Consider the following 18,471-nt stretch of genomic DNA (forward strand, 5'->3'; position numbering starts at 1 on the left):
ATTATTTTCTAGACTGTGATGTTGTAGGGAGCTGTGAGACTGCTACGGGCCACACCAAAGACCTGGCCAAATTCTTCTCTAATTCATATCTCACATTTATATGGTTTCTGCAAGACAATGGATAAAACAGGCTTTTGCAACAGGAAGTATCAGGAAAATTCTACCAGCCCCTGATAGGTACCCTTAAGGAAAATCTTTGTAGGTTAACAAGAATGTAACCTAGATACAGAAATTGCCTGGAGAAGCATGAATGGGTAGAAGTCTAAAAGATTCTGCCTATTAAAAAAACCCAACAAAACTGCATGTGCTTATTTATCTCTGCCAGTAACATTTAAGATACACAAATGGATACCAAAGCTCATTTTGATAGATGATGCACTTAACTTTCATGGCTACCTCGTATTTGGGAAAAGATTAGGGATTTAATTTGGACTGGTGGAAGGATTGATAAATTCTTCTTGGTTTGTTGAAACATTTACAGTCTTACAGTCATTAGTGCATGACTAAAAGCCTAAAAAAAAAGGCGTTATTTGTGACCAGCATTCACATACATTTACAGAAGGCACAAACTGTGTAACATTTCAAATCATAAAGAAAGGAAAGTGATTTGTAGGAAATCCATTATGTCCTGGGTGTCTGTGTGTATGTTACATGCATTGTATCATCAGCATTCATTACACATGGAACATAATTACTTACTATATAAATATGTATCCTACAATCAAGATGCAACCAAGACCTATATCATAAACCACACAAAAATCCAGAATGCAAACTGACATATTTAAAACGGGAAAATGTATTTCAGTGTATTTCAGGGATTACTGGTCACCATGATATGAATTCAAACGTTAACTCTTCAAGTCTGTCCTGAAATTTTAGTTTGACAGTTTATTAATGCAATGAACAGGCTAAAATAAGAACTGTCCCAAATATTTTAAGGTTTGACTGACTGAAGACCACTCTGACAAGGAAAGAAATATGATTAAATACCAAAATTGTTCTTGCAAAAGAAGTGCAACAGAAGAATTAATATCAAGAGACCAGCTCGATTTTTTTTAGGACAGCATGGAATGGCATTTGGGTATAAGATGTTGATAACAAGGTATAAACTGCTGTCAAGTGACATTTGCAACTTTATCTCCCTAAGGTCTTCCCATTCAGGAGGGTCTGTAAACCAATTCATATTTGGTCAGTCCTTGAATGGGAAATTAAAGCATAAAATGAAGTGTTGTGTTCAATAGGAAGGGACAGCTGAGTCAGAGCCAGAAGCTTCATATCTTGATTCTATTGATCTGGACAGGCTGGCTTCCCAGGATGGAAAAAACACTGCTAATGTCAGACGTGGAATTAGAAAACAGCTATTTTATAGCATAACTTCTCTTCAGAAACAATATTTTATATAAGTACTCTGTGTTTGCTCACAACTGGTTTAGTTCTGTGGAGCTGGTTCTGAAAGGGAACATCTTTAAGGAACTCAAACAAAAGGTGTAGTCAAGTTACCTAAGAAAGACACAGCCTGAAGCCAAATAGCCAGAGTTGAAGCCAAATAGCCAGAATTAAAGCCAAAAAAGACACACACCCCCACTCCTGGCAATGGAGATGCCTGCTACATCTCTGAATAATGAGGGCTGCAAGATTTGTTGTGCTCTACAGGCATCTGGAGATGGGTGGGATCTAGGAAGCTGCAGGACAATGAACTGGAAGGTCTGACTATTGGGAGAGGCACATAGGAATTGGATCAGTAAATGTTATTTAAACCACACACACACACAAAGCATTCTCACAAATATTGCAGTGTATGCATAAGTTGTCTACCAGATGAACAAGATGAGAAAATTATGCCTTTTTTCTAGTGAAAAAATGGAACTGTTTAAAATGAAGGACCATAAGTAATCTTCTCTCCAGTTTACCTTTTGAAAACTCAGAAAATGTCAGGTCTCTAAAGTGTGATTATTTTATGTAATCAGTACTTGAACTGTTTTGCCAGAGATCTCACTATCCACTCTAATAATTTAAGAGACCATATTTTCACATCAATGATCAGTTCATTCACGTTTGTGTGATGGAGTAGCCACTACAGAGGAGTATTTGTGAGAATCAGGATTGTTTATTTCCCACTCATGTTTAGCAATCACTGACTGTTGCTGTGAAGACAGCACATCCAACTCAGCACTCCTATTAGAAAAAAAAAGAAAAAGATAACAATACCTTTCACTCCCAAAGTCTGCAGACAAGAATCAAGATTTTCCATCAAGTGCTATATCTAAGAAGAAAAACTCTCCCACAGATTTTCTGTAATACTGTGTTCTTCACTCCTGGATTTACTGGCACTGTCACAACCATAGGCTGAGTTTTTGGGTGTTAGCAGCTCAAAGATTGATTTGCAAAAGTGGAGTTACAATGATCTGTTACCTGTTTCTCATGAACCAAATATGTGTCCGTAACTAGTCCTGAATCACAATTGATTTCCTTTGTGTTGAGATGGACAAAGAGGTCATCCTAAACTGAGCTACAGTATTTTCCTTTTTTGTGTCTCAGCGTTTCTTTTAAAAGCAATAAAACAACTCTACACACTTCAGAGCAACACTTTTCCAAGTAGTAGCAGCATTTTATTAATTCCCTTTTCCATACCACACAATGGTGATAAAGTTAATACAAGTTGGACAGCCAACCTTTTCTTTCAAGGATTTTTCCAACACAAATGATTAATACTCACAAGTAAGCGGCTTTTCCTTCTTCCAGTTCTTTACTTTTGCCACTTGAACCACTCTTTTTCCCGCAGATCCTCCTGGTGATGCACATGAGCAATCCGCATTGTCGTACAAAGAAGCAGCTAACGTCAGTCACAACCAGGATTAACAAAAGGGCTGCCACTCCCAGGCCAATGACAGCACCAAGCCCAAGGCCATTAAAAAGAGTGTCTTGAAGGAAAGAAAATTAACACTTATTAATAACACTAATCCTAAAATAGCATTTTCTATGATGCTGGTCAGGAGACTAAAGGATATTTAGAAATGAACCATTTTGAAATTATTAGAAATAAACAGTCCTGATTAAGCATCTATACAACCTGAATAAAATCACAAAAAAAAAAAAAATCTTCTGCATAATATTCTCCCATTGTCAAAATTCCAATAAATTCACAGAGCTAAGTGGCATTATTTAATAACAAATAATATCACATCTTAACATTCCATGACTGAGAGAATAAAGAAGCAGCCTAAGGAAAACATTTTAAATGTTTAACATGAACATTGATATAAGCTGCCATTTCAAATATAATTAATTAGCAGTGGTGCTAAGCAGAATTACTGAAAGGTTTAAGAGAGTACCAAAATTTAAAGGTTTAAGTACCAAAGTACAAGTATTTATTCTTGTAATTTTCTGAATTAGAGTGAAAAATAAGTTAATTCAAGCTAGTTTATCTGTAAACTGTTGCACACACCTAGTCTTAAATAATTTAATATGGGGGAAAATATGTGTATCATCAAATGATTATAGGGTTAGGACCTCAGCTTGTTTAGTCTTGTACCTTGAAAATGCAATCATACACTTCAAAATAAACATATTCCACACCTGATCTTGCTTTCTGTGTTTGAATTATGAGAGCAGCTGTTTAGCTAATTTTACTTCATTACAAATCTAGGGAAATATATTTTAATGTTTTGACTTAGTTGATATTCTCATGACAGCAATGCTACAAACCCTTTTGAGCAGTGTGATTCTCAGGAGTCTGTGAACTCAGACGATGCTTATACAGGAGAGGACGTGTATCTGATAAATATCTAGGGGATAAAGCCATCTCAGTAAAGGCTCATGCACCAAGCTCATTCAAGAAGATGCCAAACCAGCTCAGAAGTTGGCCAGTGTCAATTGCCTGGTGTGAGACTGTGCTGAGCAAACTCTCCAGGGGAGTGGAGCTGGGTGTTTTTGCCCATGGGTGTTGCACACCAGCTTTGCTTCCCTGGCACTCCCATGGCCTGGAGCAGTGCCTGAGTCAGCATCAGTCACTGGGACGTTTCCATTTGCAGCTCTGCCTGTTGCCAAAATAAGAGCAAGGTTGTTCTGACCGGAGATTACTTGAGTCCCGTTGTAACAGACACCCAACCATTACATAATGCAACATAATATAAATGTTTTAATTGGTTTACTAACATAATCTTTCTCTCCTTTCTCTTCCACTTCCCCTATACACAGCAGATTGTTTTCAGATTAGGCATAGCACTCAAGCTGTCGTATTTCTGCTTAACTAATTTTAATGATAATATCTTTACCATTTCAAATATAATTTGAAAGTTATCTTCTTGCAGGCTTCTAAATCAACAAATATATATTCTTGGCCTAGTCTTTGTTCAGAACTCTAAAAAGGAAAAGCAAAAACTTCTGAAAAGAAAGAGAACATTTTACTTCTTAAGCAATCAATTTCATTGTCTATTGTATGGGTTGTTTTATTATAGAAGTGTTCTTCAGAACATTATTATGCAACAAGCTAGAATCCAATGTATATATTTACATGCATGGATAAGCAGAAAAACAGATATTACTTCAAAGTTATTTTCCTTTGTTCAGAAAGACTTTAAAACCACTACATAAATTACAAATATGATGTATCATTTATGCATTGCCCCATCAGCAATGTTGGAAGTTGACATTTTACATTAATTCATTTTCTTTCCTTTTTTAAACATCAGCATTCCTACTTAAATATTATAATTCTGTGGTACTTCATCCAAAACTTTATCCCTATATCCTCCCATTTATTTGGTGACTTCCTTTGTAATCTTCAGTCATTTTTGTTTACCAGTCTGATATGTCAGGAAGACATAAGTAGGTATTCTATTCCAGTTTATTAAAAAGCTCATAAATTTCGACTGATAGAACACCAGTAAATTCTATAGTGAGTTTTAGAGACATAATACAGGGAATAATTAATCTGTGTATCTTCTCAACCACTATTAGAATGTGTAGGAGAAAAATTAGGGTCATTTAATCCTTATATTAAAAGGGATTCAGGGCTTTTTTCTGGTTTAGTTTCAGGATATTTTTTAATGCAGTGTTAAGAAGTTTTTACTATGAAGAGATACATTTTTCACTGCTGTGAACTGCACTTTCAGTATCCTTGGAACATTGTGAAGTGGCAAGCTTCCCATTTTAAGTGATTTAGTGACAGAAATGTCTACACTATATTTTCAATGGCAAGTGAAGGAAGTGTTTACAGCAGCACTATTGCTTCATTGTATAATATTTGCCATAGTTGCAGGGAAACTCTGTTTTTCATTTTTAATCTTCTTGGTATGGGTCAGACACCTGAGACATAAGTACTTGACTGTTGCATATTTCTCCATCTCTTCACGGCTGATGATTTCCTTTACATTCAGCATTCCCCATCCTTACCCCTACTGTTCTACTACTGAGTTGTAGTCTTCCTACTTGAAACCTTTTTGTTCCTGCAGGTTTCTGTTTCATAAGTCTGATTGCTTACTATTGTCAGCACTTTTCCAACATTTCTCTCCTTTATCTCCCACACCCCAAAAGTGACAGGAGCATGGCCAAATCCAGTGAGGGGTGAGGAGCATGGCTGTCATCAGCCTTCTCCCTTATCTGAGGATTGTGTGTACTTTCTTCTTCTGAAAACATAAAGAAACTGGACTGCCTTGGGTTTTAAATCTATCTGTGTTATGGTTTTATCTTTAATCTTAATAAAAGCATATATGATTATTTTTGAAAAGTTCATCTATGGCTTAATTCTGTTCTTTCTTAAATTGCTTTCATTTTGTACTTGCCTATCTGCTCCCACAAAAGTCAGGTTTAAAACTAATCCCAATTACTATTAAAGCAGAGTAAGGCCTCTCCTGACTAGTTTCAAAAATCATATCCTAATATATCTAGAGTTTCATAACAATGTGAAATTTTTTCTTTGTATGTTATGACACCAATAGAAGTTCTAATTCTGTGCCTGGATGAAATATTAATGTCATACTGCAAACAGCCTTTCCACCAACTTCGAAAAGCAATTTTGTTATAAAAATGTGTTGCCCTAACCTAAATATTTTTATTGCTATTATTGTCATAATCATTATTATTATTATTGTATTAATATAAAAAAAATATTTTACATCTTTGGGTTTTTATAGTTTCCCAGTATGTACCAAAAAGACTAAAAGAAATAGTTCTACTTTATGCTCTAAAATAACAAAGAACATAAAGGTATATAATGTACAAAGTATTTATGCATTATACACCTTTTTATTTTCCTAGTTGAAAACCAACTCATTTTAAATCATAAAAATTCAATGTTAATGTGTGAGAATTAGTTCTTAGAAATTTTTAAAAAATGTTTGTTGTATACCTGACTCACTTGTCTAACTATAGAGGGCCTTTTAAAACACTGCTTAGTAAAGAGAAAGGAAAGGAAAGTATAAGTTCTATAGTTTTGAATTAGTTTTAATTAGAATTTGTCAAAAAGATGCTAAATTTAAAATTATCTGTTTTTGTTATACAGAATGTGGCATAAATAATTTTTTACCTCGCCATGATGATGAAGGAAATCGACAACTTAAAAGATACTTTTTTCATCCACTTCTTAAAATAAGTGCTCATCAGTGAATACTTATGGAAATAAGATTTAAAAACTTTCAGAAATGAAAAAATAAATTAAAAAAAAAAAGCCTGAAGCAAGTTTCTACAAATGTCATTGAAAGTTTGGGCAATTTTCAAGTTCTCTCTTCTTGAATAATTTATGTTTCTAACGATTTCCAATAAGATAATTGAACATTTGTGCAGAAATCATTCTTTGATGAGAAAGAGGAATGAAGAGCTTTGGCAAGTAAAACAGAATTTTAAATTGAAAAGGACTGAGAAAAAAGACAGATTTTCTTCATGCTCAAACATAAGTTTGGACTAAATTCCTTTTAGGGTTCTGCACCAGATACTCTTAGGGAAATAGGTCAAAAGGGAGTCACCATCTATGCGTGTGTACAGAATCACAGAATGGTTTGTGTTGGAAGGGACTTAAAAGCTCAACCAGCTCCAAATCCCCTGCCACGGGCAGGGACACCTCCCACTAGACAAGGCTGCTTCAAGCTCCATCCAGCCTGGCCTTGAACACTTCCAGGGATGGGACAGCCACAGCTTCTCTGGGAAACCTGTGCCAGTGTACTGGAACACTTTACACATGGCAAACTAAAGCTTCTGTTCTGCACAGGAACCAAACACACAACACTGATACATTTTGACTGATGTTTCATGAATGTATGTCCTTTGGGGTGACAGAATTTCTCAGTGCTCTTACAGAATCACATTGTATATATTCAATTACTGGTACAATAAAATAGTAACTGCAAGCTTTATGACAAGTACATGAGCAGGGGGGCTGAACAAGGTGGTCTGCAGAGATCCCTTTCAGCCCTTCAGAGATACTAAGTTTTGTTGGAAAAAAAATCCAAGTTAGCACTTTCTTCTGCCTTATTCCCTTCCCTTCTCTTTAGCAGACATGAATTGCAGGTAAGATGGAAGACAGATGATTACCCATAGTTCCCTTTTACAGAAATTTGAATTTTTACGGAAAAAAATGAGTGCTATAAAATGCTTTCCTAGCTTATAGGGTAATGCCTGGCTGCTACATACTCATGGTGCAGAGTCATGATACATGTTTGTCCTTTTTTTCAAGTCAGTTAGAAAATAAACTGCTCTCAAGCTACAGTAAAAAAGTGGAAATTATGAACTGGAGGGTGAAATTGAAAATACTACACTGGGTCATGGCAGGAAGAAAACCATTCTTGATAATCATCTTGAACTACACTGTTGTATTGACCCTTAAAAAGGTGTCCAACAATGATGGTTATTTCTACACTGCCTATGAATATTGCCTTTGATTTTGTATCTGATCTGGAACTTTCCCGAGACTCAAAGCCTTACAAAATGCCTATACTTATCTAAAACTTCTCAAAACATAGAAAACATAGGTCTTAAAATTTTGTATCTACTGATGAGCACCAAAACAATCATAATGCAGTACCAAAAAAATTAAACAGCTGTATAAGGTTTTCTACGAGTTAACAGTAAAACAGTGGAAGGCCAAGACCATTGCTAGAACAAGCTGTGCCAAGCTAAAGATCTGGAGAGAGGAAAAACCCAAACATATTCACATCCAAAAAATAAGCATATCAAGAGAAAAACAACAAAGGCAAAACCTAAAGAATTTACCGTAAATATTACAGAATTCCTGACAGGTAACATACCTCAATAGCACAGGTCCATCCCAGATATAAAAATATATATGATGCTATGAGGTAAGTGCCACAGGCAGGGTATTGCAAATACTCAAAGGATGGCTTTTCATTATATCTGATATCTGTATTTCACTGTCCTTTAATGCTTTGAATTTCCCTAATTGAAAATGGATACATCTAAGTTGTGGAAATTGCACAGCTTTGCTCACTGCATGTCAAAGTGTCTTCCTCTCCCCTTTTCCAACAGGACATGTCCAAGAGGTATTTAAAAAGAGCTGTTGGGTGCCCCAGCTTTTTTGCTATGGCTGATCAGGATGCAAGGACTGTGGGACACCCATCAAATGAAGAAGGAACTCTATTCTGAGTAGCATGTGAAGGTAGCATGTGCTCAGCTTTTTTACAGAAAGTAGAAGAGAAATCTTACCTTACCTTTGCACAAGAGCTCCCCATTGCTAAACACTCCAGTTCCTTACTGAGATAAAATTCATGGCTGGCAAAAAGGAGCAAAGAACCAATGATCTCACCCCCCTACCCAAAGAAGCTCCAACACTTTGGCTGCCACAGCCAGAGCTGCATGACCTGTTTTTAGCAATTTATATTAATAAAACTTGGCTTTTGAGCCAGGTAAGTGCTCAGAAGCATCATGTCTTCCTTCAAATAAAATAAACAAATCACTACATTTGCAACATCAGCTTGTAAGGAATCATTAGGATTCTGTGGAACATTTACTGGGGGACTCTGATGCAAAAGAGAATGTGATGGAAAGGAGAATTCTTTTCTATTCCATTCTTTAATATAAGAAGATAGTAACAAGGCTATAATCAACATTAACTGTAATGCTTTTTCTTTCTCAGTGATTTTTCCTATAACTCTCTTCTAGGACAGATACTGCTGAAGGGCAGTGGACAAACACATGGATGTGAGCTCTGCACTGCACCACTGAGTAATGTGTTCTGACAGATACACTTGACACACAGCTTTGAGCTTTGAAAAATAAGGAGACAGCGCTACTGGCTTCCTCTAACTTTCTTTTACACATAGTGGATAGATCTTTATTGTCTCCCATCTCCAATGAAATCAGAGCCGGAGTGAGTCAGGGGAGCCTGTGGTGCCACTGGGATTATCACTTATACAGATGTGAGCTACTGAAATAAATGTGTCTAAAATGTTGTACTTTTCTGATGCTTATCTGAGTGAAGGAGTTTTTCTTCATTATGGCTGAGATCCTCTTGCCAACAAGTTTTCTGAAATTACTTTTTTCCTATAAATATTACAGGAAAATGTCTTGTATTATGACTCTCTCAGGATACTGAGTAAGCAGGACTTGAGTTCTCAATTATTCTAATTGTCCTTTGCAACAATTTTCATAGGAAGGTGTCTTAATAAACATAAATACAATAGCTAAATAAAAGAAATGTAATATAAATAGCAGATTGAGCGCTCCTGGCGACAGTGTCTTGTCCGTGGCCATTAAGGGATAACAAAACAAAGGAAAGAAAAAAAAGGCTTTGTTTACTATAAAAAGCATGCTGTGTTTTGAAAATGTTCTCTGGAGTTTTCATTTATTATATTTTTAAGCAAAATTTTAAAAGAAATATTCCTGGCATCATCAAATTATCCCAAAGCAGACTTCAGAAGCATTTCTAATATGCCTAGAGGATTATCAGGTTACAGCTAGAGCTCCTTTTTTTCATGTATTTACTCAGTCACCATAGTAAAGGTTAATTTTTTAGTATTGACTCCGTCTATCTGAAGGCCCAGAAAATAGACGCAGAGGATCCCCGTCCTGTGCCTAGAGAGGGAAAGGCTGTGCTGTGGGATTCATGGCATCAGCACTGCACCCAGGCTTTTGAAAGACTTGGGGAAATAAGCTTCTGTATCCCAGTTTCCTCCACTCAAACTGACATCAGATTTATTGAATACGTCTCTTGGAGGAGTTTCTAAGCATCTCTGCTGATTAATTAAGATTGATGTGAGTATTGAGAACGTACACTTATGTGTGGTTTCAGTACTGCTATTACATAAAAGGATAAATTATTTTAATTGCTTCATTTAGGAGAATTCAAAATCATGCTGTGCATGTACCACAGAGACCTGAGAGATTTTCCCATCTTTATAGTGGATGACAGAACTAAGCAGAGCACTGTAGGCAGGAGTCCTGGAAAAGAGTCAAACTATCTTGGGATTGTATTTAAATTGATAAAATATTTCAGGTTTGACAGCATTTTCTTTAAGATGTATGCAAATTCAAACACAATTCTCAACAGTTTTGAGAAGTAGTACTTGGAATAAAATTTTAAATATATAATTATTTTATAGCATTAGATACAAAAAGAGCAGTTTAATATTACAGGTGCCGTACAGTACAGGTTTTTACTTGAAAATGTTAGGCTGCTACAACAGCAACTTGCAGCAAAGTACTAGTTGGTTGGGTATTGCTTTGCCCAGTATTAAAACATATGCCTTTGGGGAAAAAACTGTTTCAATCAGGCAGATTAAATCAGAATGTATCAAGCTCAGGCTTCATATTTATACAGACATTGCACATACTTGCTCCATTAGTGCAGTAGCATGGCAGCCACCTGATATGAACCAAACTTAAAATTCGGGAATTCTAATTTTAGTGACTTTGACATTTGCAGTGGTGTGGTTTTTGGTTTGGGTTTTTTTTTTTTTAATATTCACTATTGGACAAAACTCTGTAGAAAAAAAATACTGATACCATGCTAAAAATCACTTCAGATACAAAATACATCACAGAGATAATACAAGAAAAAAAGAACATTTATCAGCAATAAAGAAAATACAGATAGAAATGCTTTAAGTCAGTTTTCTTTATTACAAAAAATGAAGACAGTTATATGAACTAAAATGAACTTTGAACAACAGATGAAAGAGACATAAAGTTACATACATTTCTTGACATTGTGTTTGGAAAAGTGCTGAGGCAAATCACAGTTACACCATGCACATGTTCTTCAGGGAAAAGCAGAGATGTGCTGCATGCATGAAAAAAATCAGTGGAGGAGAATGGTAGCAAATTATGAACAAGAAAAAAAAAGCAATGTTTCGCACATTAAAATTAACTACTTTAAATCCAGGTTTTTTTCCTTGCCTTTCACACTGTTTTTGAAAGCAGAAATTTACAGATGTTTCAGTGTGTCCAATATTTTTCACAGAATTTGTTTTTAGATATAATTACATTGTATTTATTTTCATTTGTAATTCTGTTGGAAACATACATTCAGCAAGATTTACTTTGCTTCTGTTATGGCCACTTAACATATGCATTAAAATTAAAATTTGATGAAAATAAAATATGCACTGGAAATTGCCTCTACAAAAGTGTTAAACATGTAAAAATAAAGAACTGTTAATAAGAATATCATACAACATAATGGCAGTAAGGTGGCAAGAATTACTACTATGTTTTCTTGGGACTTCGGAACCCATAATAACAACGATAGATATTCCTTCCTCAATTTCTTGCTCTAGTTTAAAAATTTCTGAACTTAGCATAGTTCTCAAGTATACAGCTTCCATACTGCTACTGTTTCTAGACACACAAAGTTGGTTGATATTGGATATTTGATGCCATGAGCTTTGTATTAAGATGTCATTGACATTAAAGGGCAAAGGTGACTTTCCATCACTTATATGTTACATCTGATAAATGTGTAGCAGATGAAAACTGTACATTCCTTATATGCCTGAAGAAAAGGAATGGATGAAACAAATGCGATAAACATAAATGAGCCCTAAATGTAGCAAAGATTTCAGTGATGTCATTACAGACTTCAGAAGATACATTTCTCTATATAATATTCAACTTGCTTCCTAAAATAATATATCTTTTTCCTTAGCACATAAAATCCCTGAAAAAATGAGCAATCAGAAATCATCAACATAGTGGGCAATGAGTAGAGAATTGGCAACTATTAGCAGAATCACAAATTGTATACAAATCTCCATTTTGTCCTTTAAAAAAAACCAAACTGTTTCTTCAGGCTTAATTAGTTAATTTCACATTTGCATACACATTTGAGTTGTGCCTGTGCAATTTTCCACGATTTAAGGAGAGTGTGTTGTAAGACCCTGAAAACTGACTGAGTACTGGTCATAGTGTTACATGTGTAATTAAATCACTACATCTGTTTTTCTTTTAAATAACTATTGTTTGCATGCATATCGTACTTTTTGTCTGCACTTGGTCTTATATTTTTACAAGCAAATTAAATGGAATGTTATTTTGTTGTTTGGTAATAGTATGTTTTGTGCACCTCATAAAACCATACAGAAGTTATATTTTATTTCCAATGTATGCAATATACTTGTCTATTTTGGGACGATATTTTTCCTATTTAGAGAGACAGCAATTTATATTCTAATAACCCCACAGCAGTAAATAAATGATCGCATTTGAAGTTGCATTATGTAAATACTTTGATTTGTGAACAGTTTGTAAATGTTAGGGACTTGTCAAAACTCTAGAAAGAAGGAAGACAACAAATAAAATCTGATTAGGAAAGAAGCCAACCTTACACTCAAAAGGTTGTAAATCAGAACATTTTAAAAATACTGTTCCTTAGAGATAAACTGCTATATCACAGTATAATCATTACCCTTTTTAAGTTTCTGTGCCACCAATTTGGATTTAAGGCATAAGTTCAGCATAGAATATTTTAGGACTACAGGCTTGCAGACAGTTTAATATTAGCATTTCAAAATATGTGACAATGTTAAAAAATTGGTAACATTTTACACTGTCAGTCATCAGACCTAAAATCCCTTTTACAATTACAACATTTAAAGGAACAAATTTACTTATCTAACATTTAAATACTAATGTCAGCAGTATATTGAATTCAATTTGTGAAGACATATTTATCATTTTAATAGAGTTTAAAATACAGTTTTAAGCTGTTCAGTCTATGCCTATGAATTATAATTTAATTTGAAAATGTCTCTGCTCATTTTCTCTTCATTCTTGTCTGTAAGAAGCCAAGATTTCAAAATCTTCTGCCTATTCCCACAGATTGTACAAAATACAGTGAAATAATCTCTCTCTCATTGCTTTTAAAGATACAATTATGAAACAGTCATAAAGAGAACTATAAACAAAGCTGTATTAGTTATCCATCTCAGGAGATATATGACAACCCAAGGACATTATTCTCTTCCACTTTTTCTTTCTCATTACAGAGGTTTTGGGTCACTGCCCAGAACTGCCTGGCTCTGCTGTCACATAATCCCTACAATATTGGCTTAACTCATCCTCCTTGGGCTTTGATGGGAAGAGGAGAGCCAAAAGAAAAGGATCACATTCAAAGTACTTGATAACCTCAAAATACAAAGCACAGAATAATTCAAATTGGAGCAGACTTAAAATTTCTCTCACTTAACGGAGGAAATTTATGTAGTTTCCAGACGAAGCTATGATCAGTTGGAAAAAAAAGATAAGTGATCCAAATTTATCTCTTTATCCCACTGGCATTGTGACACTGAGGATAAAAGCCAACTTGCCATTTATAATGTATATTTAGCTTCTAAAATTTCTCCAGGCTTTTCATTATCTCCTTCACAGTATGTTTGGAGAGTTCACAGTCGATCAGTCTCTGCACCCTAATTCCTATCTTGTCTTCTTATATACTTATCTACAACGTTAGAATGACTTGCTAAGATAATACATTTATAGCTTGTAAAGCGCTCTTCAAATGTCTAACCAGAGTAGAAAAATGATATGGGAATTTTCTTTTTTCTGCCTTTCTACATACCTGCAGTAGTGTCCTGTCTTGCTTAATTAAAAAAACATAAGAACAGTGACGAGTTTATGGAAGGTGAAAATAGACAACATTTAGTAGAATAGCAGTAAGTTTTCAAATTTTAGAAAAGTAGGAAAATGCTGCAAAATAAGTAAATACTGGGATCAAACTGCCTGTGCAGCCTTAATAAGACCCTATTTTATTTTTCAGTTTATGAGACCATGTAAGTTTTACTCAAGACTCTTTATTCCAGTGGCAGGTGCTCATTAGTTTTGGTTGCATCTGCAATTTGGTTGTCTTTACTGTTCAGAACAACACTGATGTGTCCACAAGAGAATATTCTGTTCCCTCATGTGCATGCAGTGCCTGTCTTACAATGGGATCAGAATGCAGAAGGGATGTGACTGCAAAAGGGAGCCCCTAGAAAGAATTTGCTGCTCCCCCGGACCAAAAAGAATTCCCAGTGTTTGTGCACCACTGAACTCCTGTAGACTGAGAAAGATCTCCCAGCAGCAGTTTGTGGTGTGCTTGTGCTGTGGGTTTCTTTCCCCCTTAGCATCTACTACAGCATCTACTTACCAAATATTAGCCAAACATCAGCTCTCTGATTCTAAGTAGAGATATCCTTGCAGTCTTTCTGTTTTGTTACGACAGAAATCAACAGAAAGCAACAGTGATAATAGTGACAACAACAAATATTTTCACCATTTGGATTTTCAAAATGGTAAGAGAAAAAAAAAATAAAAGCTCTTGCAGAAGTTCCTGCCCAAGGTGATCTATTCACTAAAAATAAATTTAGCACTAGCAACAGCACCTGTGTGAGTTATATTTAATTTAAAATATATTCTCAGATCTGAATGGTTTTGGTAACTTATGTGGAGCTAGTAATGTACTAACACAGTTAAAATGAAAAGTTTCATTAAAAAAAAAATCTAGCCTTCATTAGTTACTGTGCCTTGGTTCAATAAGAGTGTAATCATTTAAAAAATAAACAGTTTATATTGGAAGAATAACACTTATAGAAGCAAATTACATATATTCACATTGTTTGTGCATGGAAAAATGGGCTTTCACCCAACTGACCCTACATTGGAACTCAAAGTTTCAATTCCTACAAAATTAGAAGAGAAATTGCCTTTCTTTACCATACTATGCCAGGCACTTGTTGATGTAATAAATTTCAAAGTAATGTCATGACATTAGGTTGAAGCGACAGAACATAGTGACAAGGGCCATGATGGAACAGTGGCTCAACTTAAAACAGTGAGAGATTTTTGGCAGGTCACAATGAAATCAATGTTTTTTAAATAGCAATCATTTTAATTCCAGCTACTTCATTAAACTAAACATGAAATATTTTAAAAACTATTGCTATCAATAAATTAGTCTGTAGGTTTATATGCATTCTGGAGAAATCCTACTTGTGACATTTTCTAAAATGACTGTTATTTGGTTTAGTTGAGAAGAGGTTTTATTAATGATGTTTTAAAGTACAGACTTCCAAAAATATATTGAAACTGGAAAAAATCTTCATAATCGTATTTGTTAGAAATAAGGAAATCCCTTAACTGGGTGAAGATAATAAAATATTTAAATTTGACCAGCTAATTTCAAAGTCATAATTTTTTAAACACCAAAAGGTTTGAACTACAAGGAGGAAAAAATCAACACATACAGTTAATTTATCTTATTTGTTATATTTAGTAACAATTTGAAGGGAATGGTCTTAAAATAAATATCTAATTCTGCCTTAGCTTTAAAGTGCATTGCTTTCTTGGGTTATTCTGTATGCAACAGAGAAATGAACCATAAACTTTGACAACAACATAAATTTTAAGATCAAATATATGCAATAAAATATCTATGTGGACTCTTACTAAATATTTTTTTTCCTAAGGTTTTGTATACATTGCTGCAGAGCTTGTAAGACATGCTTTTGGTGTGTAAAATAGGAAAAAATACTTTTTCCATTTTTACTGCAGGTCAAAATCGAACCCCCTGGAGCTTCCAAGTCCAACAGATGCCATGAAATGAAATGTGGCACATTTGCAGTTACAAGAAGTGACATTGGTGGGCAGGGACCTATTTTATGCACTGAGGAATGGCAGTGGAGAGGCACAGAAAAAGTATTTGAAATTAAACACTACCAACTAAAGTAATCCATAAATAATTAATTAGGGAAGACATACTTGTTAAAATCCATTAGAAAGTACAAAACGTGTCTATATTCACAGAACCATAGAATGGCCTGGGTTGGAAGGGACCTTAAAGATCATCCAGTCCTCTGCTGTGGACAAAGACACCTTTCACTAAACCAGATTTCTCAGAGCTCCATCCAACCTGGACTTGAACATCTTTTATTAAGCATAAAATTTTAAGTACCTTGTGTCAGGAACCAATACAAGGGCAACCTTTTGCAAAGGATTAATGCAAAATGAAAATACTCTCCTGAAAGATGAATTGATGGTGTACCTGGAAAGCCATGTGACTTACAATGGTAAGATCTCTGCATGGACTTATTATAATCAAAATTTACTTGAGAAAATAGAATCAAAACACATTGATCAAATTCAGTAAGTCAGATTCTCGATATTCTGTCAGACTGGAATATCAAGCATCATCTGCTGAATTTGTCACAAAACTCATCAGGTTTTCAAAAAGCCAGATGAAGAATTTTGCACTCACAGACTGAAGTAATTACACTATTTATGGTCTTGACTAGGAATGGAAACTTCAGAAGAGCTATAGAAAAGTACAATTTTTTTAAGGTCTGTGTTTATTTTCTTGCAAATATAAAATTAAGAGAGATAGGAAGAATACATATTGCTTGCCTTATCAACAGTATAAAAACATGCACCAGAAACTTATGACAACAGTGAGAGAGAAAACAGCAGCATTCAGCTGCAGGGACTGGCCTCCATTTTCACGTCTAGTAGCTTCACAACATCTATCTGTGTGGATAAGAATTGTTACAGAAAATCAAGAGTGTGAAAAAGAATTAAATTTGAAAAAAAAAGGTGGTAAAGTTGAGAGAGCATGAAAAAGAAAGTATTAAAGGAAAAAAGTGACAGCGGGAAAGAAAAAAAAGGAAAAAAAAATTAATATTTACATTGTGCCAAAGACAGTGACTTGAAAGACATTACTCTAGCAGAAACATCAAATTATGAATAAAGCATGGATGGAATGGCCATCATTGAAGCACCACAGCCAAATCTGGAAAATAAAGTACTAAAACTAGGGAAAAGATACTTCTATAGCAGCAAATGTGGTCCTCCACAGCAGTCAAAGTGGTAAACTCTTTGGGCTAACTTTAAAACAATTTATTTAAGTGCTTAACCTGCAGCATGTTTCTTACTTCTCCTTGAGACAATTCAGACAAGACCAATCTAAATACCGTTTTGGATGTGACTTTTATGTTGGAGGTACTTGGAACTCAAAAAACTGCCATGTAACACCTATCAGAAATAGTGAGTATTGACTATTTAAAGCAAGGAGAAACACCAGCCTAAAAGGAGAAATTAGAACTGTGTCAATAATTACACAAAAAGAAGATTCCAATCATACGCAAGAAGAAACAAACTTGTTTATCTGTTTCTCCTCGCTAATGGCTTTATCTTGTTCCTGAATTATTGCAGAAGTTCAGAATGGGCCACTGTGAAAATTGGCTTCAATAATATGGACGCAGGTTCACTTGAAATATGAATGATATTGCAATTAGCACATGCAGCTGGGTAATTAGATATTGACTTTTATACTGGGGGAGGAACAAAGTAGCTTCTTAGACATTCACATCTTCACAGTATGTCTGGTTACAATTTAAAAAATTTGAATATATTCTACTAATATTTATATTGAACATTCACTTTTTGGTAAATAATTAAGTCAAGTTTATGCAATATAAAATGTATTGACTAGGTTGTTTTTCCAGCTACAGTGACACAATAATTATGTTGATAGGGACTATTATCAGTGTTAAATTAATATTTCAAAAGAGACTTCAATAGAAATTAACATGTTGAAAACCTTGTGCAGTATAAGCAGTAACCCTGGTTAAATCTTCACTTTAAAAGTGATTTTAAGAAATTATAATGGAAAACTATAAAGCTAAATATAGTCTTGTATGCATAATGTTTAGCCAATGCATTATCTTATCACACAAATATCCCTGCTCTTGCACAAACACATGTGTGAGTGTAGATAACTATCAAATAGAAAAGGCAGCAATATAAATAAACTAAGAATAATTATGGACATTATTCCATCCTCACCCATATTTGCACTGTGGTGTTTTCATGACACATATTGTGTTCAAGCTGTTCAAAATTCACAAGTTCTTTTCTCTTAAGACTTAAGTAGTTTGGTCCATACACTCATGGCAAAAAGACTCCCAAAACTTCAGCACATTAAACTTCCACATTTACTTAAATAATTCATCTTTTAAATGGTTTTAGAGAATATACCTAAACATTTAACCT

General features: G+C 34.6%; 1 protein-coding gene across 1 annotated transcript in view; it reads right to left on the reverse strand.

The window, feature by feature from the left end:
- NCAM2 (neural cell adhesion molecule 2) overlaps window positions 1-18,471 on the reverse strand; it is a 271,538-nt gene that overhangs the window by 12,823 nt on the left and 240,244 nt on the right. Inside the window, exon 16 of the mRNA XM_085074695.1 lies at window positions 2,720-2,924. Within this exon, the coding sequence (XP_084930821.1) occupies window positions 2,720-2,924 (205 nt within the window). The remainder of the gene's footprint in view (window positions 1-2,719; window positions 2,925-18,471) is intronic.

Source organism: Lichenostomus cassidix, chromosome 1 (assembly GCF_008360975.1).
Source record: "Lichenostomus cassidix isolate B80296 chromosome 1, HeHo_3.0, whole genome shotgun sequence".
Classification (NCBI taxonomy): domain Eukaryota; kingdom Metazoa; phylum Chordata; class Aves; order Passeriformes; family Meliphagidae; genus Lichenostomus; species Lichenostomus cassidix.